The sequence below is a fragment of the Saccostrea cucullata genome, unplaced genomic scaffold (assembly GCF_032062105.1).
Source record: "Saccostrea cucullata isolate Sc308-1 unplaced genomic scaffold, CSIRO_AGI_Scuc_v1 ctg40, whole genome shotgun sequence".
NCBI lineage: Eukaryota > Metazoa > Mollusca > Bivalvia > Ostreida > Ostreidae > Saccostrea > Saccostrea cuccullata.
In genome coordinates, this window is record NW_026933337.1 from 35003 (window position 1) to 58040 (window position 23038).

Genomic DNA, 23038 nt, shown 5'->3' on the forward strand with positions numbered 1-23038 from the left:
CCAAAACAGTTTATATCATTAATTAAAAAACTTAAAGCTTCTCCATTTTCACTAAAGGGCAATAACCATGTTTGATCTCCGTCATACTTGATTGTATATACTTTCTGTACACAGGCACCTGACGTTACTTATTTTTCTTTAAATAATAAAATATACCCTTACCTAATTAGGTAAGGGTATATTTTTTTTATTTAAAGAAAAATAAGTAACGTCAGGTGCCTGTGTTTCTGTATATTTCATACTTAGAAATTCTGCACCCTATCTGCTTGAAGTACCTTATAGATGGTGAAATCCAATTAAAAACTAAAAATGTACTTTTACAAGTCAGCAATGAAAGACGGGACAACTTTTTCTTTTAACCTAGAAGGACTTCATGCAGAGAGTACAAAAGTAATTGATCAACAAATTCCTGGAGCACTAATCACAAATAATAGACAACATTCTCATGTATTTATCATCACTTTAATAATATTTCATAATAACAAAACAATATCTTAAGATGTAAAATACAACACTGACTGAATCATTTACATTCTTAAAGAAAAAGAACAAATATGCAATAAAGCAATGATGCCATATACTGTATAAACTATTGTACATTGTACATGTAATTTTATGCCATGGTATATATAAATAATACAATATTATATGAAAAATGAAGACCTGTTGTTTCTTGGGTAATGTAAAAAAAAAAGTTAATCTTAAAAAAAATAATTAGAAATAGCTGAGTGGCAGTTTTCTATGAAAGGTTGATTTTTTAAAACTAAACTATAAATTACATTGTGTTACTTTAAGGTCAAAGGAGAAATTAGTGTCAGTAATCTCTGGCTGCTTATATCTGTTTGTGAAGTTATTTGAATGAATTCAAGGAATCTAAAATAAATTTTGAATTAGAAAAAAAAAAAGATGTATGATGATTAAAATGGTAAAATTCTGGACGCTGTTCAGTGTTGGGATGCTATAAACAGTATCAACGGTATCAACAATCAGTTTGAAGTAAATCACGCAATTACTTTAAATGGTTTCTTTGAGAGAGAGTAAAACATAGAATGGGATGGACTGACTGGTTTGGGGTTGGAGGTGGGGGCGGGTGATGTTGGAGGGGAATCAAAAAACACCTTTCCTGGCAGTAATATACATGGCAAAGCATGGAAATGTTACATGTAATAATAAAACATAATCCTTATATTTATGAAATATAAGATCCAAAAAAAAAACATAGGTAATCAGAGATTACAGAGCTCACCTCAACGAATGTTGTCTTTAAGTAAGGCAAAGTCACACAATTAACCAACAAAAAGTGCACATTCCAAAAATGAAAATATTTAAGCAATTTTAATCTGATACTTTGAAATAGACCTACATAAAAAATTTAAACTAGTTCTTCTTCATGAAAATGTAATCAAAATCCAGCATCTGAAGCAAATTTGAGATTTTTCATCTCTTGATGCAACATTTGTGCAAGTTTGGTTTATACAATGTTATATAAGCCTTATAGTTTTTTGGTAATAGACCTGCACCCATAACTTTTACCTGGTCTATTATCTGAAAAATGTACGTCGAATTCAGCATCCGAAGCAAGTCCATTAGTGTGCATCCTAAGATGTATCATCCGTGCAAGTTTGGTCATTAAAGAACTCATAGTTACTTGGAAATGAATCACTCATGAAAAACTTTAACCCATTCACTCAACCAGAAAATGTAGGTCAGATTCAGCATCCGAAGCAAGCCTGGTAGTATGCATCCTTAGATGTATCATCCATGCAAGTTTGGTCAACATAGGGCTTATAGTTACTTGGAAATGAAACCTACACCAAAAACTTCAACCTGTTCACTCAACCGGAAAATGTAGGTCAGATTCAGCATCCGAAGCAAGCCTGGTAGTATGCATCCTTAGATGTATCATCCATGCAAGTTTGGTCAACATAGGGCTTATAGTTACTTGGAAATAAAACCTGCACCAAAAACTTTAACCTGTTCACTCAACCGGAAAATGTAGGTCAGATTCAGCATCCGAAGCAAGCCTGGTAGTATGCATCCTTAGATGTATCATCCATGCAAGTTTGGTCAACAAAGGGCTTATAGTTACTTGGAAATGAAACCTACACCAAAAACTTTAACCTGTTCACTCAACCGGAAAATGTAGGTCAGATTCAGCATCCGAAGCAAGCCCGGTAGTATGCATCCTTAGATGTACCATCCATGCAAGTTTGGTCAACATAGGGCTTATAGTTACTTGGAAATGAAACCCACACCAAAAACTGCACCAAAAATGTTAACCTGCTCCAAAAACATTAACCTGGTCATTTCTTTGCTGAAATTGCAGCATCTGAAACTTTGACTGGTACAATGAAACACACTAGAACCATCTTCCATGCATGTCTAATCAATATAGGACATAGAAGTACTTAAAAAGAAAACTGCTCCAAAAAACTTAACCTGGGACGCCAACGCCGACACCGACACCGACGCCGAGGGTATTACATAAGCTCCCCCAACTTCGTTGAGGTGAGCTAAAAAATGTTAAAATCAACCATTTATACAAATATAACATAATTTATAACAATAGGATTTCTGCAAAATACAAAAAAATTAGTTTTTTCTTACTTTCATCTGTACATGTTGTACTACCAACTTTTGACACCATATTATTGATTTTTTGTAATAAATAAACAAGATGCCTATGAGCCTTGACAGTCACCTGAGTATCAAGCAAATAGTGTTACATATACCTATATCTTATTTTCACATACTATCTTCACCTTTATTTCTAACACAAATGACACCTAGTAAGCAAAAAGCCCAATGATGAATATGAAAATGCAAAAATTGCTGAATATCTGGTAAGAACAATTTAAGTTAGGTAATGCATTTATGCATTTTTCAACCCCCCCCCCCTAAAAAAATTGCAAAAAAATTTACAGATTCAACTAGAGGGAGCTTTAACATATGCTTTTTTCTCTATAATTTTAAATGCACAAACTTATTTCTTGATTAAAAATGTTGACTAGTTTCAGAAAAGAACCTAAAACACACGTTTAAAAGTTTCCAAATAATCGCACATGAACTATTGAATCATTTCAAACTGAAGTGACAAAAACAAATAGCAATAGGTCACCTGAGTGTCCCAGGTAACTAACAAAATAAGCACTTTAGATTTTTTTAAAATATTCATCACATATATGGCACATTCTTAAAAACTGCGCATAAAATGTTGAATGCACAATTTTTGTTTAATTTTATATAAGAACAGAAATGTTTTGCCCTAAGCTTGGTTTTACTGTTGAACTAAAATAATATTGCAACCGTATACACTTGGGATGCAATACCAAAATTAATTTATAACTACAATCTTCTAGATTCCTTCTTGAAAGACATAAACAAGCTATTTTCCAACATGTACAATACCCCAAAATCCTTCTCTCCGGGTAATTTAGTCTGTTTAAGAGTTATTTCCCTTGGCTTTGGGTGACCTAGATTGATCCCCAGCTTGGCTTGTAGTCAATGAAATTGAAACTACACTACTGCTGGTTGGCATACTGCTTTTAATGTCAGTAGATTCCGCCTCTGTTGTCATTTCTCTGGAGAAAGAGATAGATGTCTTGTGAAAAACTTCTGTGTGCTTTTTCAGGTCCGAGGATATAGGGAATGTTTGACCACAATAACCACACACATAGGGTCGCTCCTGAAAAATATCAAGTCAAGGATTAATGCTAATTAAACAGTCGGGAAACTTTGCATGGTCATACTGTTGATTAAACTGGATACCATTCTGGCAGTAAATACATGATGTAGTATGTAATACCTGTAATTCATATTTAACAACACTTAAAATGTGTTAAGTTCCAAGATTCTAGATGGCTATTCTCAACAGACTTTTCAATGCCTAAAACTAAAATTACAACTATATCTTTTAAAAGAATTTTTTTTTTTAAATGAGTTTAAATCCCAGAGAGTTTACACTGTAGGTTATATGAATGTTTGAATATGTGAAACTTGTTTTAGTATGATGTAATTAGATGCATTATACAGATGAACTACTTTATATGAGATTATCAGTGTCTACCTGTGCATGGGACAATAGGTGCGTCTTGAGGGACTGACTGTTGGTAAATCCAGCATCACAGTATTCACACACATAGGGTCTGATCTCCGCATGGCTGACAAGGTGGGCCTACAATTAAGAAAAGGAAATTATTCCATTAACTTCAGTGTACATAAAGTCATACTGGGAATTCTTAAGGTTTTCATTGTATGGCCATTGTCATATTTCATGTGGTTTAACACACAACACTCAGAGTGATATTTTAGCAAACTTCAATCTAAACACATTAAGAATTAAGGTCCTTACATCTACAGTTACTTGTATGGATTATATCAGATAAATACATGTATACATGTGTGTGTATTTATGTTTGTGTATGTGACGTTGCTTTCAGATCTTTCTATCTTGTCATTGTAAAAAAACCTTTATGCCTTCTGGGCCCAAAATTGGAAAATAAAATTATCTTATCTTATCTTATACTTGCATATTTGAGAATAACTGTAAAACTTCCAATGCCTTGTAAAAAAAAATTTTTTATTTATCATTTTCTATTCAAATCTTGCACACAGTAAATCCTCACCTTGAGATGGTCTAGATTGATGAATCCCCTTCTACATATCTCACAGAGATGTGGCATGTTAGGGGACGTCCCCCGCTCTGGGGGGTAGTCCCCCGGGCTGGAGCTTCTAATCTGACAGAAGTCACTGCTCTCATGCTTAATCTCTACTGTCACCTTATCATTGGAGGCTGCTCGACTTTTCTCATATTGAGACGGTCCCTGAAACTGTGCAGGACTCTGTGACCTTTCTGAGGTCATTTCCTTGACATCCACTGTCATTTCCACTGGTGAAGAAGCCTTCCTGTGGTTTTCAATCTTGTTTTTGAGAAGTTGAATGAACTCACTGTGGTCTGAAGTTGTTAAAGATTCAATATTTCTTTCAAGGTTTGAGAAGGTCCCTTTGGGGACCACTCCCAGTCCTTCTAGTTTATCTATATGCGTCTTTGTTTTAAAGTGTTCTGACAATTCCTCCCTGGAGTCAAAGGTCAACAGACACAAGTCACACTTCACCGAGTAACTCTTCACACTTTCACATTTCTCATGGCTATGGTTCTCTAATTTCTCCCTGGAAGGAAAGTCCACCCCACATGTTTCACAGCTGAAGAGATGTTCCATTTTGTGGGTTTTGAGATGATCCAGAATGTGTTCGGGTTCTAATAACCCATCACAAAACTGACACTGATACAACACTTGTTCATTTGCCCCCTCTGCAGAAGTCACATGTATCACACTGTCTTCATCTGAATTCTCAATGATTATGTAACTGGGGTAGTTATCCTCATTTTGATCATCAATGTTCAAAACTTTTAATTTCTCCTCTCCATCTTGAATTGAAGAGATCTTGCTTTGCGCAAAGGAGTCTTCTGTTTTCACACCACTTTCAGTGCTATGCACAGTGAAAACTTCCTGGGAGTCATGTTTTTCCATGAATGGATGTTGAAATTGGAATGGAGCAAAAACAGGAGTGGCCTGACTCAGGGGAGTGGGCTGACCAGTGGGGGTCTTGACCGTGCTACTCAACTGTAACGTCATGGGCCGTTGCCTGATGAGCTGACCAATGATTGGGCCAGAATTCGTGGTCTGTTTGGGTTGTTTGAAATAAGCCAATGGGGGCATGAAACCACCCAGTGGAATAGAAAATTCCAGTTGTTTAGGTGACTCCACTTTGTTCTTCTTTTCCTCTCTGCTAACACCTGATCCTGGTGTTTTAGTGATATTAATCTCTTTAGCATTAGTTGTAATCTCTGGATTCATGGATTCCACAGGTTTTTCTGCATCACAAACTTCAGAATCAAGATTTGTTCTTTCAGTCATGTCAATATTTTTATAAGGTTTCTTAATATTGTTTTTCTCAGAAGTTGTTCCATTTTCAATTGGCTTCTTCTGAAAGAGACGGAAAATATCACAATAAATGCACATCAATGGATTAAAACACATCCCTTAAAGTGTTGCCCATCTAGTTTAACAAGTCTTTCATTTAAAAAAAGAAAAATGTTTTAGTCAGATAAGCTACAGGTACCATTTCCAAATGGAAACCAGAAGTCTCTGTCGAGACTGTAGCTCTACTGGTTTGTACTTACCAAAAACCATTGCACTATTTTATGTATCTTTGTGTAGTCTACTTGTGTGCCATTATTTTGAAATCAAACTAAAACTATAGAAGGAGTAGCGTTTTAAAAGAATTTCACAGAAAATTCTATTCTTAATAACCAAGGCAACACCGTTCATCGAAATCAAAAACCGATGCACTATTCTATGTATCTTAGTGTAGTCTACATGTGTGCCAAGTTATATTGTAATCAGACCAAAACTGTAGAAGGAGTAGCGTTTTAAAAGAATTTCACAGAAAATTCTATTCTTAATAACCAAGGCAACACCGTTCATCAAAATCAAAAACCGATGCACTATTCTATGTATCTTAGTGTAGTCTACTTGTGTGCCATGTTATATTGAAATCAGACCAAAACTGTAGAAAGAGTAGCATTTTTCAGGAATTTCACAGAAAGTTCTTTTTTTAGTAACCATGGCAACACCGTTCATCGAAATCAAAAACCGATGCACTATTCTTTGTATCTTAGTGTAGTCTACTTGTGTGCCAAGTTATATTGAAATCAGACCAAAACTGTAGAAGGAGTAGCGTTTTTCAGGAATTTCACAGAAAATTCTATTTTTAGTCACTATGGCAACACCGTTCATAGAAATTAAAAACCGATGCACTATTCTATGTATCTTAGTGTAGTCTACTTGTGTGCCAAGTAATACTGAAATCAGACTAAAATTGTAGGAGGAGTAGCGTTTTGAAAAATTGTTTACAGACAGACGGACGGACGCCGGACGCATTACTATCGCATAAGCTCTTCTGGTCTCTGACCAGTAGAGCTAAAAATGACATTGCAATTACAGAACAGACCATAATTTCCTGAGGAAATAACTTTCCCCATAACACTAAAAGTGCAATGGGGCACCACTGGTTTTACTCAACTATCAGTAAATGAGACAATTAATATAACGTTTTTTGTTGTACTGGAAAAAAAGATATACCGTTAGCCTACTTCTAAGAAGTTAAGAAAAATTTTGTGCACTTGGAAAAATATGCATCATAATATATGTACCCTTTAAAATTACCAGAAATTTTGCAGCAGCTAGATTTCCAATCCGTAATAAACAAATTATTCTGTTACAAGGGCCGTTCAAAAATTACGCGGACTTGTTGCACAGAAAAAATATTTGACGACATAATCGGGCAAAATGTCACACATAATATAAAAGAATCCTTACTTACATTTCAAAATGTTGTAAATTGGTATGAATTTTGAGTGATTTATCTGGACATATCATTAAGTCACGGAGCAGCAAAATCTTCGACGTCACAGTCATTATAAACAAGAGGCCCATGGGCCACATCGCTCACCTGAGAAGCTTTGACCATTCTGTTCTTTACCAGATTTCCCCCTTTTAATACATATTGCGACCTAACCCTACCCCACTGATCATGATTTAGACATTTTGAAATCTACAATACCCCAGGATGTTTCGATGTGCACATAAATTTCAGCTTTTCTGGCCCAGTGGTTCTTGAGAAGAAGATTTTCAAAGAATTTTCCTATATATTTCTATGTAAAACTTTGATTCCCCATTGTGGCCCCGCCCTACCCCCGGGGGTCATGATTTGTACAATTTAGAATCTACACTACCCCAGGATGCTTCCACATAAGTTTCAGCTCTTCTGGCCCAGTGGTTCTTGAGAAGAAGATTTTTTAATGACCCCACCCTATTTTTGAATTTTCTTGATTATCTCCCCTTGTGAGGGGATTTGGCCCTTCATTTTAACAATTTAAATTCCCCTTCACCCAAGGATGCTTTGTACCAAGTTTGGTCAAAATTGGCCCAGTGGTTCTTGAGAAGAAGTCGAAAATGTGAAAAGTTTACAGACGGACAGACAGACAGACAGCTAGACAGACGGACGGACAGACGACGGACAAAATGTGATCAGAAAAGCTCACTTGAGCCTTCGGCTCAGGTGAGTTAAAAATGTTATTGAGCTTTCATTTTCTCAACATTTTCCCAAGAGTACCTGTACAGTTTGAGTTACGTTATCTACTCAACATCCAAACACCATTACTTGTCAAGCTTAAAATCTATTAAATAAGTAAAGAATATTCTTTTTATCTTAAAACTAAACACTGCAGGTATTTATCAGATATAATGTGATATTGGTGACTCTCAATCACGTTCTTTACAGTCCGGATAAAGTTTTCGTCGATACTCTTTTTCTTGTTCTCCCTTATAGCCTTTTTAACAGAGGTCTAACGGTCTAAAATTTCAATTTGCTATTTGTGGACGAATGTCACGAATACCCTAGTTTACTACATGTTTTATTATGTATATTTTGGATCTATGTTGGCGATATCTCGAGCATTACACATAATTTAACAAAAGTGTGGTGCGCCGTCAATTCAGGAGATGTCATTTTCACAGTCGCATCAGAGAAAAATCACTATATTTCTGTTAGTACTTTAAATATCACGTCAGAAATTTAAATGCATAATAATAGAACAATTCAAAGATACATTTGAGAAAATTGTCAAAAAATATCGCAAATTATTGAAAATTAATGAGTTAAATTTTGGATTCCACATGCTTTTGCTTCAAATTTTTTGTCGTGCTCCGTACCTCTCCATCAGCGATATCATCATACCTATAATTTTAGTAGAATTTTTTTTTAAATACGGAAATTTTGCCCAAAATTAATTGGAATCTTTAAAATACATATTTCTGTAAAATTTCATAACTACATGTATATGACGTCTGTAAGAGTAAATAATAGCACAGTCCGCGTAATTTTTGAATGGCCCTCGTACATTAAGTGTGTGCAAAAATGGTTCAAATCCATTTGCCAAATGTCACTGGCAGAATTAACTCTGATTGCAATCAAGCTAATAAACATATAGAATTTTTATTTTCAAGTGACTAACTAATCAAAATATTACATGTATAAAATGTGTTCCTAGTACACCTCATGTGATACAGATTAGATCCGGTTTTTCTATACATTACCTCACAAGAATCCTCAGGAGGTACCGAGTCCTGATTTCCTTCTTTTAACACTGCTTCATGCTTACGTAGTTCCTCTAGTAAGAAGCCTAACTTTGGATCTGAAATCAGAGTAATTTTACGAATGTAAACTTTAAATTTTGTATAATCATCTATGCAGTACACGTTATTTTCAAACAAAACCACCCTTAGTGTGTTTGCAAATTTTTTTTTAAAAATTAGAAAAGAGAAAGTTTTTGCCTTATCTATTTATCCCATAGACAATGTACTCTATACCAACTATTATTCATGTCATCTCTTATTCACGATTTGTATTCGACAATTAATTTCCACATCTAAGAAACATTCTCTACAAAAATGCCAAATTAATTGTTCACGGCTATTAATATTCGTGAGTTAAAGTTGGTCACTAAACTTCTTGCACGCGGATAGTAGTTGGTTTACAGTATTTTGATAAACATGAACGGGATGAATGAATAGTGCTATATTTTTCAAATATTTTAATGCTAATAAATGATTTACATAAACAAATACTTTCTACAGATGCTATATCTACACATGTAGTAAGTGTAATCACTGTGCTACTTATAGCTAGATTTTTTTATCACTGTTGGTGCTGCATAATATATTAACAGCACCGGCAGTACACGGACATTACAAATAAACACCATATTTTACCTCCTTCTGAAATGTACACCTCTGTGATTTCCACTACACTGGATGATGGGCTTTCTGCAATTAATGAAAAAAGTTTTACTTTTTTGATAAATAATATAAAAAATTTTAAGGAAGATGTGTGAAAAAAGTTAATAAGAATTACTGTATAAGTGGAAATTTTAGCGAGATGCAAATTTAGCGATTTCTACCTAAAATGTGGTGTTTTATTTTTAGCGAGAGGTAATTTAAGTGATTTTAAAATGCTAACTGAAGAAGCTATTACAAATAATACGCAATTAGTTTTTAGCGATATTCAATTTTAGCAATGTCAGCACCCTTGCTAATAATGCCAAAATTAAATCCTTACTAAATTCTACTTATACGGTACTTATTAACTTTTCTTAGAAAACACAACTTTACACAAACACTGTTATGACTGTACAAGGAAATTTCTCTCCCCTTTTGTTTTTGCCCCTTTCACCCTCAAGACAGTATAAAGTATATAAAATGGGGCAAATTTAAAGTTCATAGTATCATCTCCTTTAAAAAAAAACTGATCAATTTAAAACAGGAAGAAATAATGAAAGTGTGAAAGGGCTAAAATATCCTGATGTACAATTTATGGTTAAATCTAAGTTGGAACTAATGTCTATTCTGGACTTAATGAGTGTAAATAGTGTAAATATAAATTTCACACATTACCTTCAACAGATGACACTCCTGCAGGAAACCCATATATTGTTCCCAGACTGAAAAGAAACAAGAAGTTATAAATCTACATTGAATTGTTTAGTAAATGGAACAACACATAGAAATAATATCTGAAAGACGCCAGGAAATGAGGAATCACTCAGGGACCAACAATATTCACATTACAATGAAAGCGGAATAATGACTCCTTTTTGTTGATCTTCTTTTTAACGTTATAAAGTATCAGATTACAAAAGCACTAAAATTATTGTGCTACACATTAAAGTCTAAGGCATCACTTGGTAAATCTTAAAATTTATGAAGGTTGTTCCAGCAAAATGCAAATATGTATCTTCTTCAACCATATCTACATGTACCCTCATAATAAATAAGAATTCACAAGGCTAAAAAAAAAATTTCAAGTTATTTCCTCATATTTACCTTGCTGGTTCACTGCTGGTGTCCTCCACAATATGGATGACCTGCTGACCGGTACTGGCTGGATGTTCTGATGTCCCCTCCTCCTTCTGATGTACAATGGCTACTATTGGTTGGCCAGGGTTTCTCAGTGACTGTGGTATACTCTGGTGTGGCTGTACTAGAGAACAAATCACAGGGGTGGATCCAAGGAGGCCTCTTTCTAAGCTCCCTAAACTGGAGCCAGGACTGAAAGTTAGCATCAAATAACATTAAATGAGAGAGTACATCTGATACATGGATCAGGCTGAAGGTGGGCTACACACAAACCTCGTTATCACAAACTCAATGAGACCAAGAAGAAACTTCAAGATAACTGAGTATTCCATATATTAAGGGTAAAATACCAAAAGGAAAAACAGACTTGAACTTTCAGATCATTTTGATATATAGCAATTGTACTCAAGATATCAGTGTAAGAGATACCAAAGTGCATCTGTATATGGATTTTTTAAAAATCTCAACTTTGTTAAGTTGGAGATTGAATTTTGACAACAATTTTTTTCACACTTGTCTATAAGCGTGTATAACTGTATATACCTATTGACTTCCTGTATGACCTCTTTCTCTGAGGTGACCCTGTCCTCCGTAGTGACCTCCATCTCCGTGACAACCTCTGGGGCTTCCTGCTGACTGTCACTGATGTCCATGCTATCTTGGTCCTGCATTAAAAGGCCAAAATCAGAAATTACATGTATTATTAAATAAATGTGAATTCAAATACCATAACTGTTTCACAATTTTCAACGTATACAGGATTGTAAATCACACTGGTGGAAAACAGATAAAAATTACCACTCTGTGTCATGTGTTCAGAATATGGCTACTCATATGCTTTTTTAAAACTATTTTTTTTAATCCTAAAGCAATTTTTCCACAGAAAAATGAAATTTTATTTAACATCTTTGGAAGTTTTTACACGGGATTATGCCAATAAACTACACTGACCATAGATTCTTCCTCCTCTTCATCATCACTCTCTGAGTCGATCTCGTCTAGGTCTAGCGACATAGAGGCTCCGTCCTTCAGCACGATTCGCGCCTTCCTGGACAGGTCACACTGAGCCTTCAGCATCTCCTGATCAATCTGACACTCGTCCACCTGGGTCGGCACAGGCAGTATCCCCAGCTCTATACACCTCTTGTGGTGAGACTTGGACTTCATGTGCTTGGTCAGGTTGCCTTTGTTTTGAAGGAGAAGTGGCAGTGACAGCAGACGTATGGCCGAAGATTGGTGTGGGATCGTATGTGCTTCTTCAACATGCTGGGTTTCTTACAGCGAATTCCACACTCATTGCAAATATACTTCCCTCTGCCTCTTCCTCTGACATATACATAGGGATCCAAGGATTTCACGCCCCCTGTCACTTTCTTTGGGGTAGAGATCTTGGTGCTTGATATGGGTTTGGTTGTATCTGTTTCTTTCTTTATTTCCAGTTTCTTTTCAATAGGCATGGCCTTCTTCTCTTTGTAGGTCCAGTAACTACTGTGTGTTAACATCCCACCTTTGGAAGCCTGATTTGATGACATTACATAACCTGGGTCTTTGTTAGTATCAGATTTGTACAGAGACAACAGCATCTTTGGAGTGAGCCCTATGGGATTTGTATTGTGACCTGATACCTTCCAGTTTGAATACATGGAAATCTTTTTGGTGGATCTGAATGGAACATACATAGGCTGGGGCCTAGAAATACAACAGAATGACACTTGTGTTGACATCCTGAGAGAGGGGTAGTTATGACCATACAATATCAGTGGGACTGACACAGTAGGACTTTTCTCTGGAACTTGTGAGCCACTAGCAGTAGCTGAGATGCATTTGTTGCTGTCCATCATTGCTAAATTCTGTTCAGGTGGAAAGTCTGAGGTCTCGCTTGACTGACTACTTTTCTCTCTGAACATGAGATGGCTGACCATTTGAGACAAGTGATACATGGGCTGAGCCCTCACCACTGGTATGGAGAGAGTCTTGATTCTCCAGGCTTTACTATCCGGCTCAAGGATCACATCCGATGAAGCCGACTGTGTGGATGGAATCAAGTCCTCATGCTTCAGTGGTGTCTGGATGGAAACCAGTTTGATCTTCTTGCTTGCTGGACCTTCAGGATCTTCTCTAAACAACATTGGGGATATTGATGACTGCAATACTTTGGGGTCTAAACTAAGTGATCTTTTCATGAGTAATTTTCCTTTCAGTTTTTCTTTGAGATCTTCATTTAGAACATGAGGCGAGGAATGCTCTGATGAGTCTGATGATGAATGAATCAAATGTTTGTCTTTGAGTTTAGTATCCAATTGTTTTTGAGCAACATTAATGTTTGGTTGTAAAGGTTCACCAACTTTTACTCTCCCAGCAGGATGCACCATGGCTGTCTTTCCTGGCAATTCTTTCCAGTATAAATCACTTCCCACTGGTCCCACTATCTGTACCTGAATCATACTGTGAAGATCACTGGCTGTAGCAGAAGATGATGGTTGTTTTTTAACAATGACTTCTTGCTGTCCTTTCCTGCTTTCAGTGGGGTTTAAACTTTTCACAGACATCACATTCTGAATGGCTACTGGCTGAGCATCTGCAACCTTGGGTGTTGATGCTGAACTTAAGGTCATCACTGAATATGACACAGGTGGTGGGGCCTTTGTAAGGGATGAGATGCTCTTCTGACTCGTTATAACTGACACCTGAGGAACTGTCTGGACTGTTTTTACCTGTGGGCCTCCACCTAGTGCTATCTGTAGCTGTGGCACTGACTGTGTAGGCAAAATACCAGGCAGTTGACTTAAAGGATAAATGCTGATTGGTATTGGACTCTGGGGTGTCTGAGCAGATGGCACAGAATTTCTTGGTTGTCTTTCATTAAGTCTGGGTCTTCCCTTTTTATTAAGATTTTCCACTGAAGAGGGAAGGCTTCCATTAGCTGGAACATTCAAGACACCTCTAGAAAACTGAGCTGGGATACTGAGCTGTTTTGATATTCCAGTGTCTGGAGATTTAATTACACCCACACCCTCAGACCTGATGATTATACTGGTCTTAGTGGTTGCCGGAGCAGACGACTGTTTAGGGAACTGTATAACAGGCAGAGATATTTGTCTTTTTACTAAACCTTCTACTGGTTTCTTTTCACTCTCCTGTTTTTGAAAAATTTGCAGTACCTTGGATCTGTCTATGGAATCATGAGCTTTTATAAATTTACAATAGTAAGCCATATGTAAATCTAATGTCTCTTTCTTGTAGAATGCAGTCTTGCAGAAACTGCATATGAACTGCTCTTTTTTCAAAGTGGAAGATTTTGAGGACTCTGTTAATGTTATTGGAGTAGTATTTCCAAGTTCCTCTTTCTCACAGATGTTGATTTGTGTTTCTGACTTAGACTTTTGGACAGGTGGAATATCACGAGCCTTAATAACTTCCCGAATTTTATCCTTAATTGCTTTAGACTGGCCGTCAGCTGCTTCGTTTTCTTGCTTCACGGTTTTAGGTGGAGCAGGGTTCTCCAACTGTAGCTTGATGGTAATTTCTTTGTCTAAGGCAGTCACTGTTTTGGAAGCAATTTCTTGAGTTCTGATTGCCCCCTTGGAATCCGGTTTTGGAGTCCCAGATTTATTGGCTTCAGCTATCTGCTTCAGGACTTCATTAGAAATCGTCAGCACTGGTAACTGATTTCCTAGGCTGACCTGAGTCTTTGAATCTAAATCTACACTTGAGGAGAGGGCAGACTGTCTAACAAGACGTCTGGTAGCACTAGCTTCTGATTTACCCTCTGAAGATGTTCTTCTCATTTCATTGTTAACTAATGAGGGAACAGATGTTGAAACCACTTTATCTAAACTCTCTGCCTTTGACACAGTTCTTGTTGTAACACCAGTCTCTGTTGAGGAAACAGAATTCTCAATGCTGTTGTTTTCAAACTTCTGAAGTAGCACTGTACTAGGCTTCGTAATGGTACCCTTAGATTCACTACTCTGTCTATACAATCGCTTATATTCAAACAAGGGACTTTTCACAATAGCCGCATTGCTGGATATCAGATTCTGAATTCTCTCTTTGACTTTCTCCATATCTACCTTTGATTCACTCTGGCTCTTTGTCTGTAGGTCACCGGCCGGCTGTGAGAACGACCTGACCAGGGGTCCATGGGCCTCACGGGCGGGGATGGCCTTGACCGACACTTGACACGTTCCGTCCTGGAGTTCCATAACTGCTGGGACCAGCTGGACGTCTGAGGCACTGGACTGCTGGACTCTGTCACTTAACTCCTCCAGCTCTCTCAGTACCTTGTTAGCCATTCCTGGGTCAGTGTTAGGATGAGGTAATCTGATCACTTCCACAGCCCCCGCTCCATTATCAATGGCGATCATCTTTTCTGCTTCTATGTTGCTTATGGATGTATTGATGGATGGTGCAGTGGAAGCCTCAACATTTTGGAAAGCCAATGGCAGAAGGAGTCTGTGAACTGTTACTGACCCTCCACTTCCCATTCTGTGAACTGTGGTGAGTTGATCCGTGCTCTCTGATCCTTTAACAGACAGCAGATCTTTCTTGGGAGCAATAGTTATAAACTGACTTTGTGCTGAATTTAATTTCTGTTCATCCACAACTCCTGGTCTTTTTCCGACTGGTCCAGTGTTTTTTGCAGGTTCAAAGTCTAAATTCAAATTCCGCATTCTCGTTTCAAATCTAGGTCTGGCATCGCTTTTCCAGGATGGAACCTCTATCCTTGGTCGCTCTGCCTTAGGTTTCTCCAGATACTTTGCTACCTCCTGTAAAACATGCACAGGAGCTTGTTCACGGTTTTCAAAGCTATCCTCTCTCTGTACAGTATGAGATTCAGTTGGATCCGAGTCAGCTTTCTTTAGAAACTTTGACATGTCATTCAGCAAAGAAATCTGTTCCGCTTCATTTGGAGTCAGGGAACTTTCATCTCTCTCTGCTGTGTCTGTGCTAGACTGGCTTTCATTCAGTCCTTCTTCATCCTCCTCTGATTCATCTATATCTTCTGCCTCCATTTCCTCTTGACTAGGCCACTTTGGTAGACTTTTTCTGCCAAGTTTGGCTTTTAGTGCATGTGACCTTGACTTGCAGTGCTTGTACAAGTTACTTTTGGTTTTGAAAGCGAATCCACAATCCAGACAAGGGAATGGCCGTTCCCCTGTGTGAGCTCGGAGATGTTTCTGAAGCACGCTGGGTTTAGCACATCCCCTTCCACAGAAAGAGCAAATGTGTTTACCAGGTTTGGCAGGGTGCTTACGCTTTCGGATATCCTCTGGGTTTACCACCTTGATCTTTGAGGAGCCTGCTTCGGAGTTACTTTCCTGTGAACTGGTGGAGGGGGGTGGGGTTGATGCTGATTCGTGTGTCTGGGGTGTGCCGGGGGATCCTTGTCGCTGAATGTTCTGAAGTTCAGATGATCCAACCTCACATAAAGCCTCCAGTGACAAGTTACGCTTCTCCAACTGTGAGATTGTCTCTACTGCAGGAACCACTGGTGGGGTTTCCACTATCTACAATACAAAAAATATACACGTGAAAGAGGTCTGCAAAACTAAATCAAATATTTTACAACATTGTGCAGTAAAATGCAGACCTCAATGTACATTTAACAACATGTTTCTTACTTTCTTGCTGACATAATTTTTATGTATTAAACCTAAATAAGACAAATGAAAGAATTTCATTTATTTCCACATTAACTGTAAACTTCTGGAATCTGACTTTGTCTTTCTCAATTAATTCATTTGGAAAACTGAACATGTGTCAAGTGTGACCAAAAAAAAATGTTATATGCTTAATAAATAAATGTACGTTAAATTCCCTTGCTTAGGCTGTAATTTGGATAAAATGTTTAAAAAAATAAATAAAAATTCCAGTTCATGAATTCTACTGCTGCTGCTCAATGCCTGTTCCTGACTTACTTTGGTACCAGCAGTAGAGAAGTTATCCCCCTTGCCACTCCCTGGTACAGGGGATGCTGTGTCACTGGACAATTCCTCCTGTGTCTGTTCAAATACTGAAACAGACAGCATTTTATAAGTTATCTTGAAATCATTTTTCTGATGGTAAATAAGAATGCCATAGTTTGCTATTATACAAGAGGCCCATGGGCAACATCGCTCACCTGAGAAGCTTTGACCATGCTGTTCTTTACCAGATTTCCCCTTTGTAATACCTACTGTGACCCCATCCTACCCCACGGGTCATAATTAAAATCTACATTATCCCAGGATGCTTCCACATAAGTTTCAGCTTTTCTGGCAAAGTGGTTATTGAGAAGAAGATTGTTACTGTAAAGATTTTTCCTATATACTTCTATGTAAAACTTGGATTCCTATTGTGGTCCCATCCTACCCCCAGGGTCATGTTTTGAACAATTTAGAATTTGCACTTCCCTAGATGAGCAGCTTTTCTGGCCCTGTTTGAGAAGAAGATTTTCAAAGATTTTTCCTATATATTTCTATGTAAAACTTTGATTCTCTATTGTGGTCCCTCCCTACCCCTGGGGGTCATGATTTGAACAATTAAGAATCTACACTACCCAAGATTGCTTCCACAAGAGTTTAAGCTTTTCTGGCCCTGTGGTTTTTGAGAAGAAGATTTTCAAAGAATTTTCCTATATATTTCTATGTAAAACTTTGATTCCCTATTATGTCCCTGCCCAACCCCCCAGGGTCATGATTTGAACAATTCAGAATCTACACTTCCCTAGGATGCTTCCACATAAGTTTCAGCTTTTCTGGCACTGTGGTACTTGAGAAGTATTTCTATGTAAAACTTTGATTCCCTATTGTGGCCCCGCCCTGCCCCCGGGGGTCATGAATTGAATAATTTAGAATCTACCCTACCCCAGGATGCTTCAATGTAAGTTTCAACTTTTCTGGCCCAGTGGTTCTTGAGAAGAATTTTTTAATGACCCCACCCTATTTTTTGTCTTTTCTTGATTATCTCCCCTTGTGAGGGGAATTGACCCTTTATTTTAATAATTTATATTTCCCATCACCCAATGATGCTTTGTACCAGGTTTGGTCAAAATTGGACCAGTGGTTCTTGAGAAGAAGTCGAAAATGTGAAAAGTTTACAGACGGACAGACAGCTAGACATACAGACGGACGACACAAAATGTGATCAGCTATGATGTGCTAAAAAGCATATTTGATCCAACATCTATCATTACACATTTCATAATAACAGTGTTTTGATACAAACTCTTCTCACATCCAGGATCCTCAGCAAAAATTTATGCAATAATTATTTTTCTTTTCAAACAGATTTTTATTATAAATTTTCAAAAAACAACTGAAGCTTCCTGTCTGCACCAGCTATGATGTGAATATGAAGTTTGTTCATGTGTACTGAACTGAAGAGTACATGAATTCTTGTTCTATTAACAAAATGCTAATAGATAGATTGTCAGAAAAAAGGATTAAATAGACATGTCAAGAATTTCATTTATTCACCATTTGGTCTAGATCACAGGGATACAAAAAAAATGTCAAGAAAAAAAAATTCTTTACATGCACAATTTTTTTACTAACCACTTGGTCTAGATCTTTAGCATGATAACAGGAACTGTACCCTAGCTCTAAGGAAATACATACCTGTATCATCGCCCTGGTCTTCAGAGTGAAGTTTGAGTTTTTTGGTCTCGGGTGTCCCATCATCATCTTCTTCCTCATCTTCATCTAGAAATTAAAAGATTAATGATTAGAATGAAACAGGCAAGTCAAATATAAACATGATAATTATTGTTTTAAAAGAACTGATCAGGGATGGGGTCGATTACTTTCAAAAGTAAATTAGTAATCGATTAAATTTGGATTTTAAATGTAATCAATTACAAGCTGATTACAGCCATTTTTAAAAGTAATCAATAACAGTTCAACTGATGATAGACTTTGGAATTAGTATGTTTTGTATTTTCTGTGCATACATGTACATCATTCTGTATATATTTCCATTTCTATTTGCTTTCTCTGTGATAACTCTTTGAAAGTTAATGGAGTTGATTTCTCGATATTTCTACCTGAATGTATAAATTTCTCCAAGCAATCTAGATCAGGAGCTAAGTAGGCCTAATTCTATGCATGTAAATTTTGACCATGCATCTGTCTTAGAATCTGATGCTAAGGAGGCCTAATATTCATGTAAATCTCATGCGTCTGTCTTTGTGTTTGACATCAGCATGCAGGGCCGGACTATTAAAATTGACATGGGAGGCCCTGTGTAATTTAAAACTTTAGTATATCTACATATTTCGGTTTCTCAAATACAATTTTATTTCATAATGAAATAGAAATGTAAGGAATCACTGTCTAGTTAGTAGAGTATACCAGGGACATCAACGATAGTTGGAACCGTGGGATAATTTATGCATAACGGGATTTTACCCTTTATGCAAATTATCCCACGTTTCCAGTCATATATCCTTGATGCCCTGGCATACTCTACTACCTAGACAGTGATTCCTTAATTAAATAATTCCCTTGTCATCGGAATAGTTGGAGAATATGCCACTCAGTCTCGAGATTTTGTTGGCCAATAAATTCAAGCAAGAACTTAAAAGTTATAAGGTTTTTATTTACTAAGAAAATCTTTAGACTACCTAACAGGCATAATTCCTCCAATGCATTTAGTATATATAAATAGCATGGAGCACATGGTATTTTTTATAAAATTAACAATGAACAATCTATCTGATACATTTTGGCATCAATACCTTTTTCATTACTCTCCTGATCTGCTAAATTGTCTCCCTTTTCTCCCACTGATAGACTTTCTGTTGGTTGTCCCCCTTCTGTCTCACCATCTGCACATTAAAAATCACCACAATTATAAAATATCAGAGACATATACAACATTTAATGAATATTTATGCCTATGGAAATGTTAAACCTTATGAGAAGTGATTATAATTTATTCAAAATTAGGTCTAATTAATTCTTGAATCAAATTATAGAATATATTTCTTTATATTAAACAATTTGTTTTCAAATATACTAGCTATATCTAGACAGGGTATGTAAATTTTAAAAGTACTTGTACACATAACTTCTATTGCTTCTTAATTTTAACTGCTTATTAAATTCAGTAAAAATACTAAAATAAGCTTCAGTCTAAACCAGACATAAAAATAAAATGTTTAATTCTCTGTTGATACTGGGTTAATCTATAGATGAATATTGAAATGAATAATAAATACTAATAAAATCTATGTGTTCTACTCAGAAACACACAGAAGCATAGAATACATATAGAATGTTCAGTAAATAATGAAATGGAAAATCCTGTGAAATTCTGCACATCACGTGACATGCCTGGGGAACCCCTGATAACCGAAGGTGTTTCCCCAATAAAATGTTTTGAATTTAGAAATAATATACACCAATAAAGTTTACAATAAGCAACATAAATAAAAGCATATCATGATCCAAATATTCATTAATTAACTGCATACATACGGTCTATCAATGTTTCAACACCAAGCGATTTTCTACGTGGCATCCCGAAAGTGTCCTCCGAGATCTCCTAGCGTCCTTCTTGCATTTCGTATTTTTCGATTAGAAACCGAAAGGAAATTGAAGGAAATACATTCTATAATATGCTAACATTGCATACTTAGTCGTACAAAGAGAAAACACATCAAAATTTATCGAACAACCTCAATTTTCCTGTGGGATTTTCTCACTCCATAGCAAAACGAATGACGTCACTCTCGTGACATGCTCGTCGATCGATAGCGAGGCTACATGGTATTCCCAGATAAAACATTTTATTAGATAACATATTTCATTGTAAGCTTGGGGTTTATAACTTTATTTTATCTTTTTGACAAAAGCATAGAGTTTAGCAGGTCATATATCATTGATTTTAATAAAATAATTTCATACAGTGACTCTCTCACTACGCATCATGAATGAGGAAAGAGCGACAACTCTGTATGGGAGTCGTTTCGCCATGATGTTCTTCTGCACAGTCGATTTGGTCAAAATCAGTCGTGGAAACTATTGGAATAAAAATTAAAAATTAGTATATACAGGTATATAGATGTACAGTATTGTGAAATTTATTATATTGTCGTAGTAATTTTGGTACATACATGTATTTTAAAAATGTTCCATTTTAATTTTTTTTTTAATAATTTTAACAATATCAGGCGCGTAGCTGCCTATACCATATATACGCAAGTACGCAAGTGCGTACACATCATTTTCAAAAAGAAAAGAAAAGAAAAAAAACAGATTTATTCGGAGAGAAAGAGAGGCACTATGATCCATGTTTCAAATTATTTTGTGTTTTGATTCAAATTTTGTTCAGCATGTCTGTACAATCAAATTCAAAGTCTTTTATAAAATCAATTCCAAAAACATCTTGAGGAAGAAAATATTGTTGAACCAAAATTTCTAACTATTAATCCTTTGCCTGACTATATAAGATTTTCAATTTCCGTTGAGGTAATGAATAAATGTCGTTAAACAAAAAATGGTATAATTTAAATTAGGCAGAACAAGGAAAATAATTATATAGATCATGTATGAAAATCTTCTTTTACTGATGTTACCAATTTATAGAATTATTATTTAAGCATACTCAACTTTATGGCACGCCAAATTCACAAAAATGAGATAATCATAGTTTCTCAATCGATAAACTAGGTTTATCGGTTGTAAACTATAGTTTACGGACTGTAAACTATAGTTAACTATACGTTAATCTATATTTCAAATCTGTAAACCATAGTTAACGCGATAATCTATGTTTCACAACCGTAAACTATACTTAACACCGAAAACAATCATTTGCGATTGCAAAACCTAGATTATCTGATAAATACAGTTTCACGATTTGTAAACTATAGTTTACAAACCGTTAACTGTTAACGATCTGATAAATATAGTTTCACGATTTGTGAAACTATGATTAACAACTCTTAACTATAGTTTACGATTGTAAACTATAGTTTACAAACGTGAATCTATGTTTATCAACAAAATCTATTGTTAACGCTTTATTCAGACAGATAAACTTAGATTAGCATTCGTAAACTATAGTTAACGACCGTTAAATATAGTTTTACAGATGAAAACTATACTTAACGAATCGTAAACTATACTTAACGAATCGTTAACTATAGTTTACGGTTTGTAAACTATAGTTTACAGTCGATAAACCTAGTTTATCAATTGTGAAACTAGGTTTATCTCATTTTTGTGAATTTGGCGTGCCATACACCTTGTTTAAGCTATCAGAATATAAAAGTAAACAAAAGACCCCCATCCCCGTTTATATTTTGAAATATTTAAACTCCTATGATAACGTTGTTGAAATTACTTCTCTGTTGTACCTTGTCACACTTGGAAACTTTTTTTCCAAAATTTATTTATCGATATTTACATTTGCAAATGTTTTCCTTTATACAGCACTACTGAAAGCAAGCGTATTTATTTAAGAAATAAGGTATCGTTTTTTGAGTTTTATTGGGATGTAAAACGGGTTGGTCACGTGATCAAATCCCATAAAGCCCGAAGGGCTTGTTTTACATCCCAGAATATAAACTCAAAAAAATGATACCTTATTACTTATATTTACATTTGTGACTTTTCATACTTTATATTTGCCTTATTGTGAATTTTAACGTGTGAAATGCATTATTTTTCAAACCCAACGGCATGTATGTAATCCACTGAACGCGCGTCGATAACGTGTTTATCCATGACAATGACCTCTTTACCTGTATTTACACAGTTATATTTACATTTGCAAAATGTTTTCCTTTATATAGCACTACTGAAAGCAAGCCTGTATAAATACAGGTGTCATAGACACGTTTGGATTACATACATGCCGTTGGGTTTGAAAAATAATGCATTTCACACGTTAAAAGTCACAATCAGGCAAATTTAAAGTATGAATAAGTCACAAATGTAAATATAAGTAATAAGGTATCATTTTTTGAGTTTTACTGGGATGTAAAACGGGTTGGCACATGATCAAATCTTTGATCACGTGACCAACCCGTTTTACATCCCAATAAAACTGAAAAAAACGATACCTTATTT

At 36.0% G+C, this 23038-nt stretch overlaps 1 protein-coding gene across 1 annotated transcript; it reads right to left on the reverse strand.

Moving 5' to 3' along the window:
• Positions 1-551: 551 nt before the first annotated feature.
• LOC134238020 (uncharacterized) lies at positions 552-20967 on the reverse strand. Its single transcript, XM_062720150.1, is given in 14 exon segments — positions 552-3685; positions 4067-4174; positions 4626-5987; positions 9162-9259; positions 9837-9890; positions 10518-10564; positions 10947-11171; positions 11523-11644; positions 11931-12169; positions 12172-16489; positions 16901-16995; positions 18581-18664; positions 19699-19788; positions 20441-20967. Coding segments are annotated over 14 exon segments (7128 nt in total). The 5' UTR covers positions 20484-20967; the 3' UTR covers positions 552-3442.
• Between the last annotated feature and the right edge of the window lie 2071 nt (positions 20968-23038).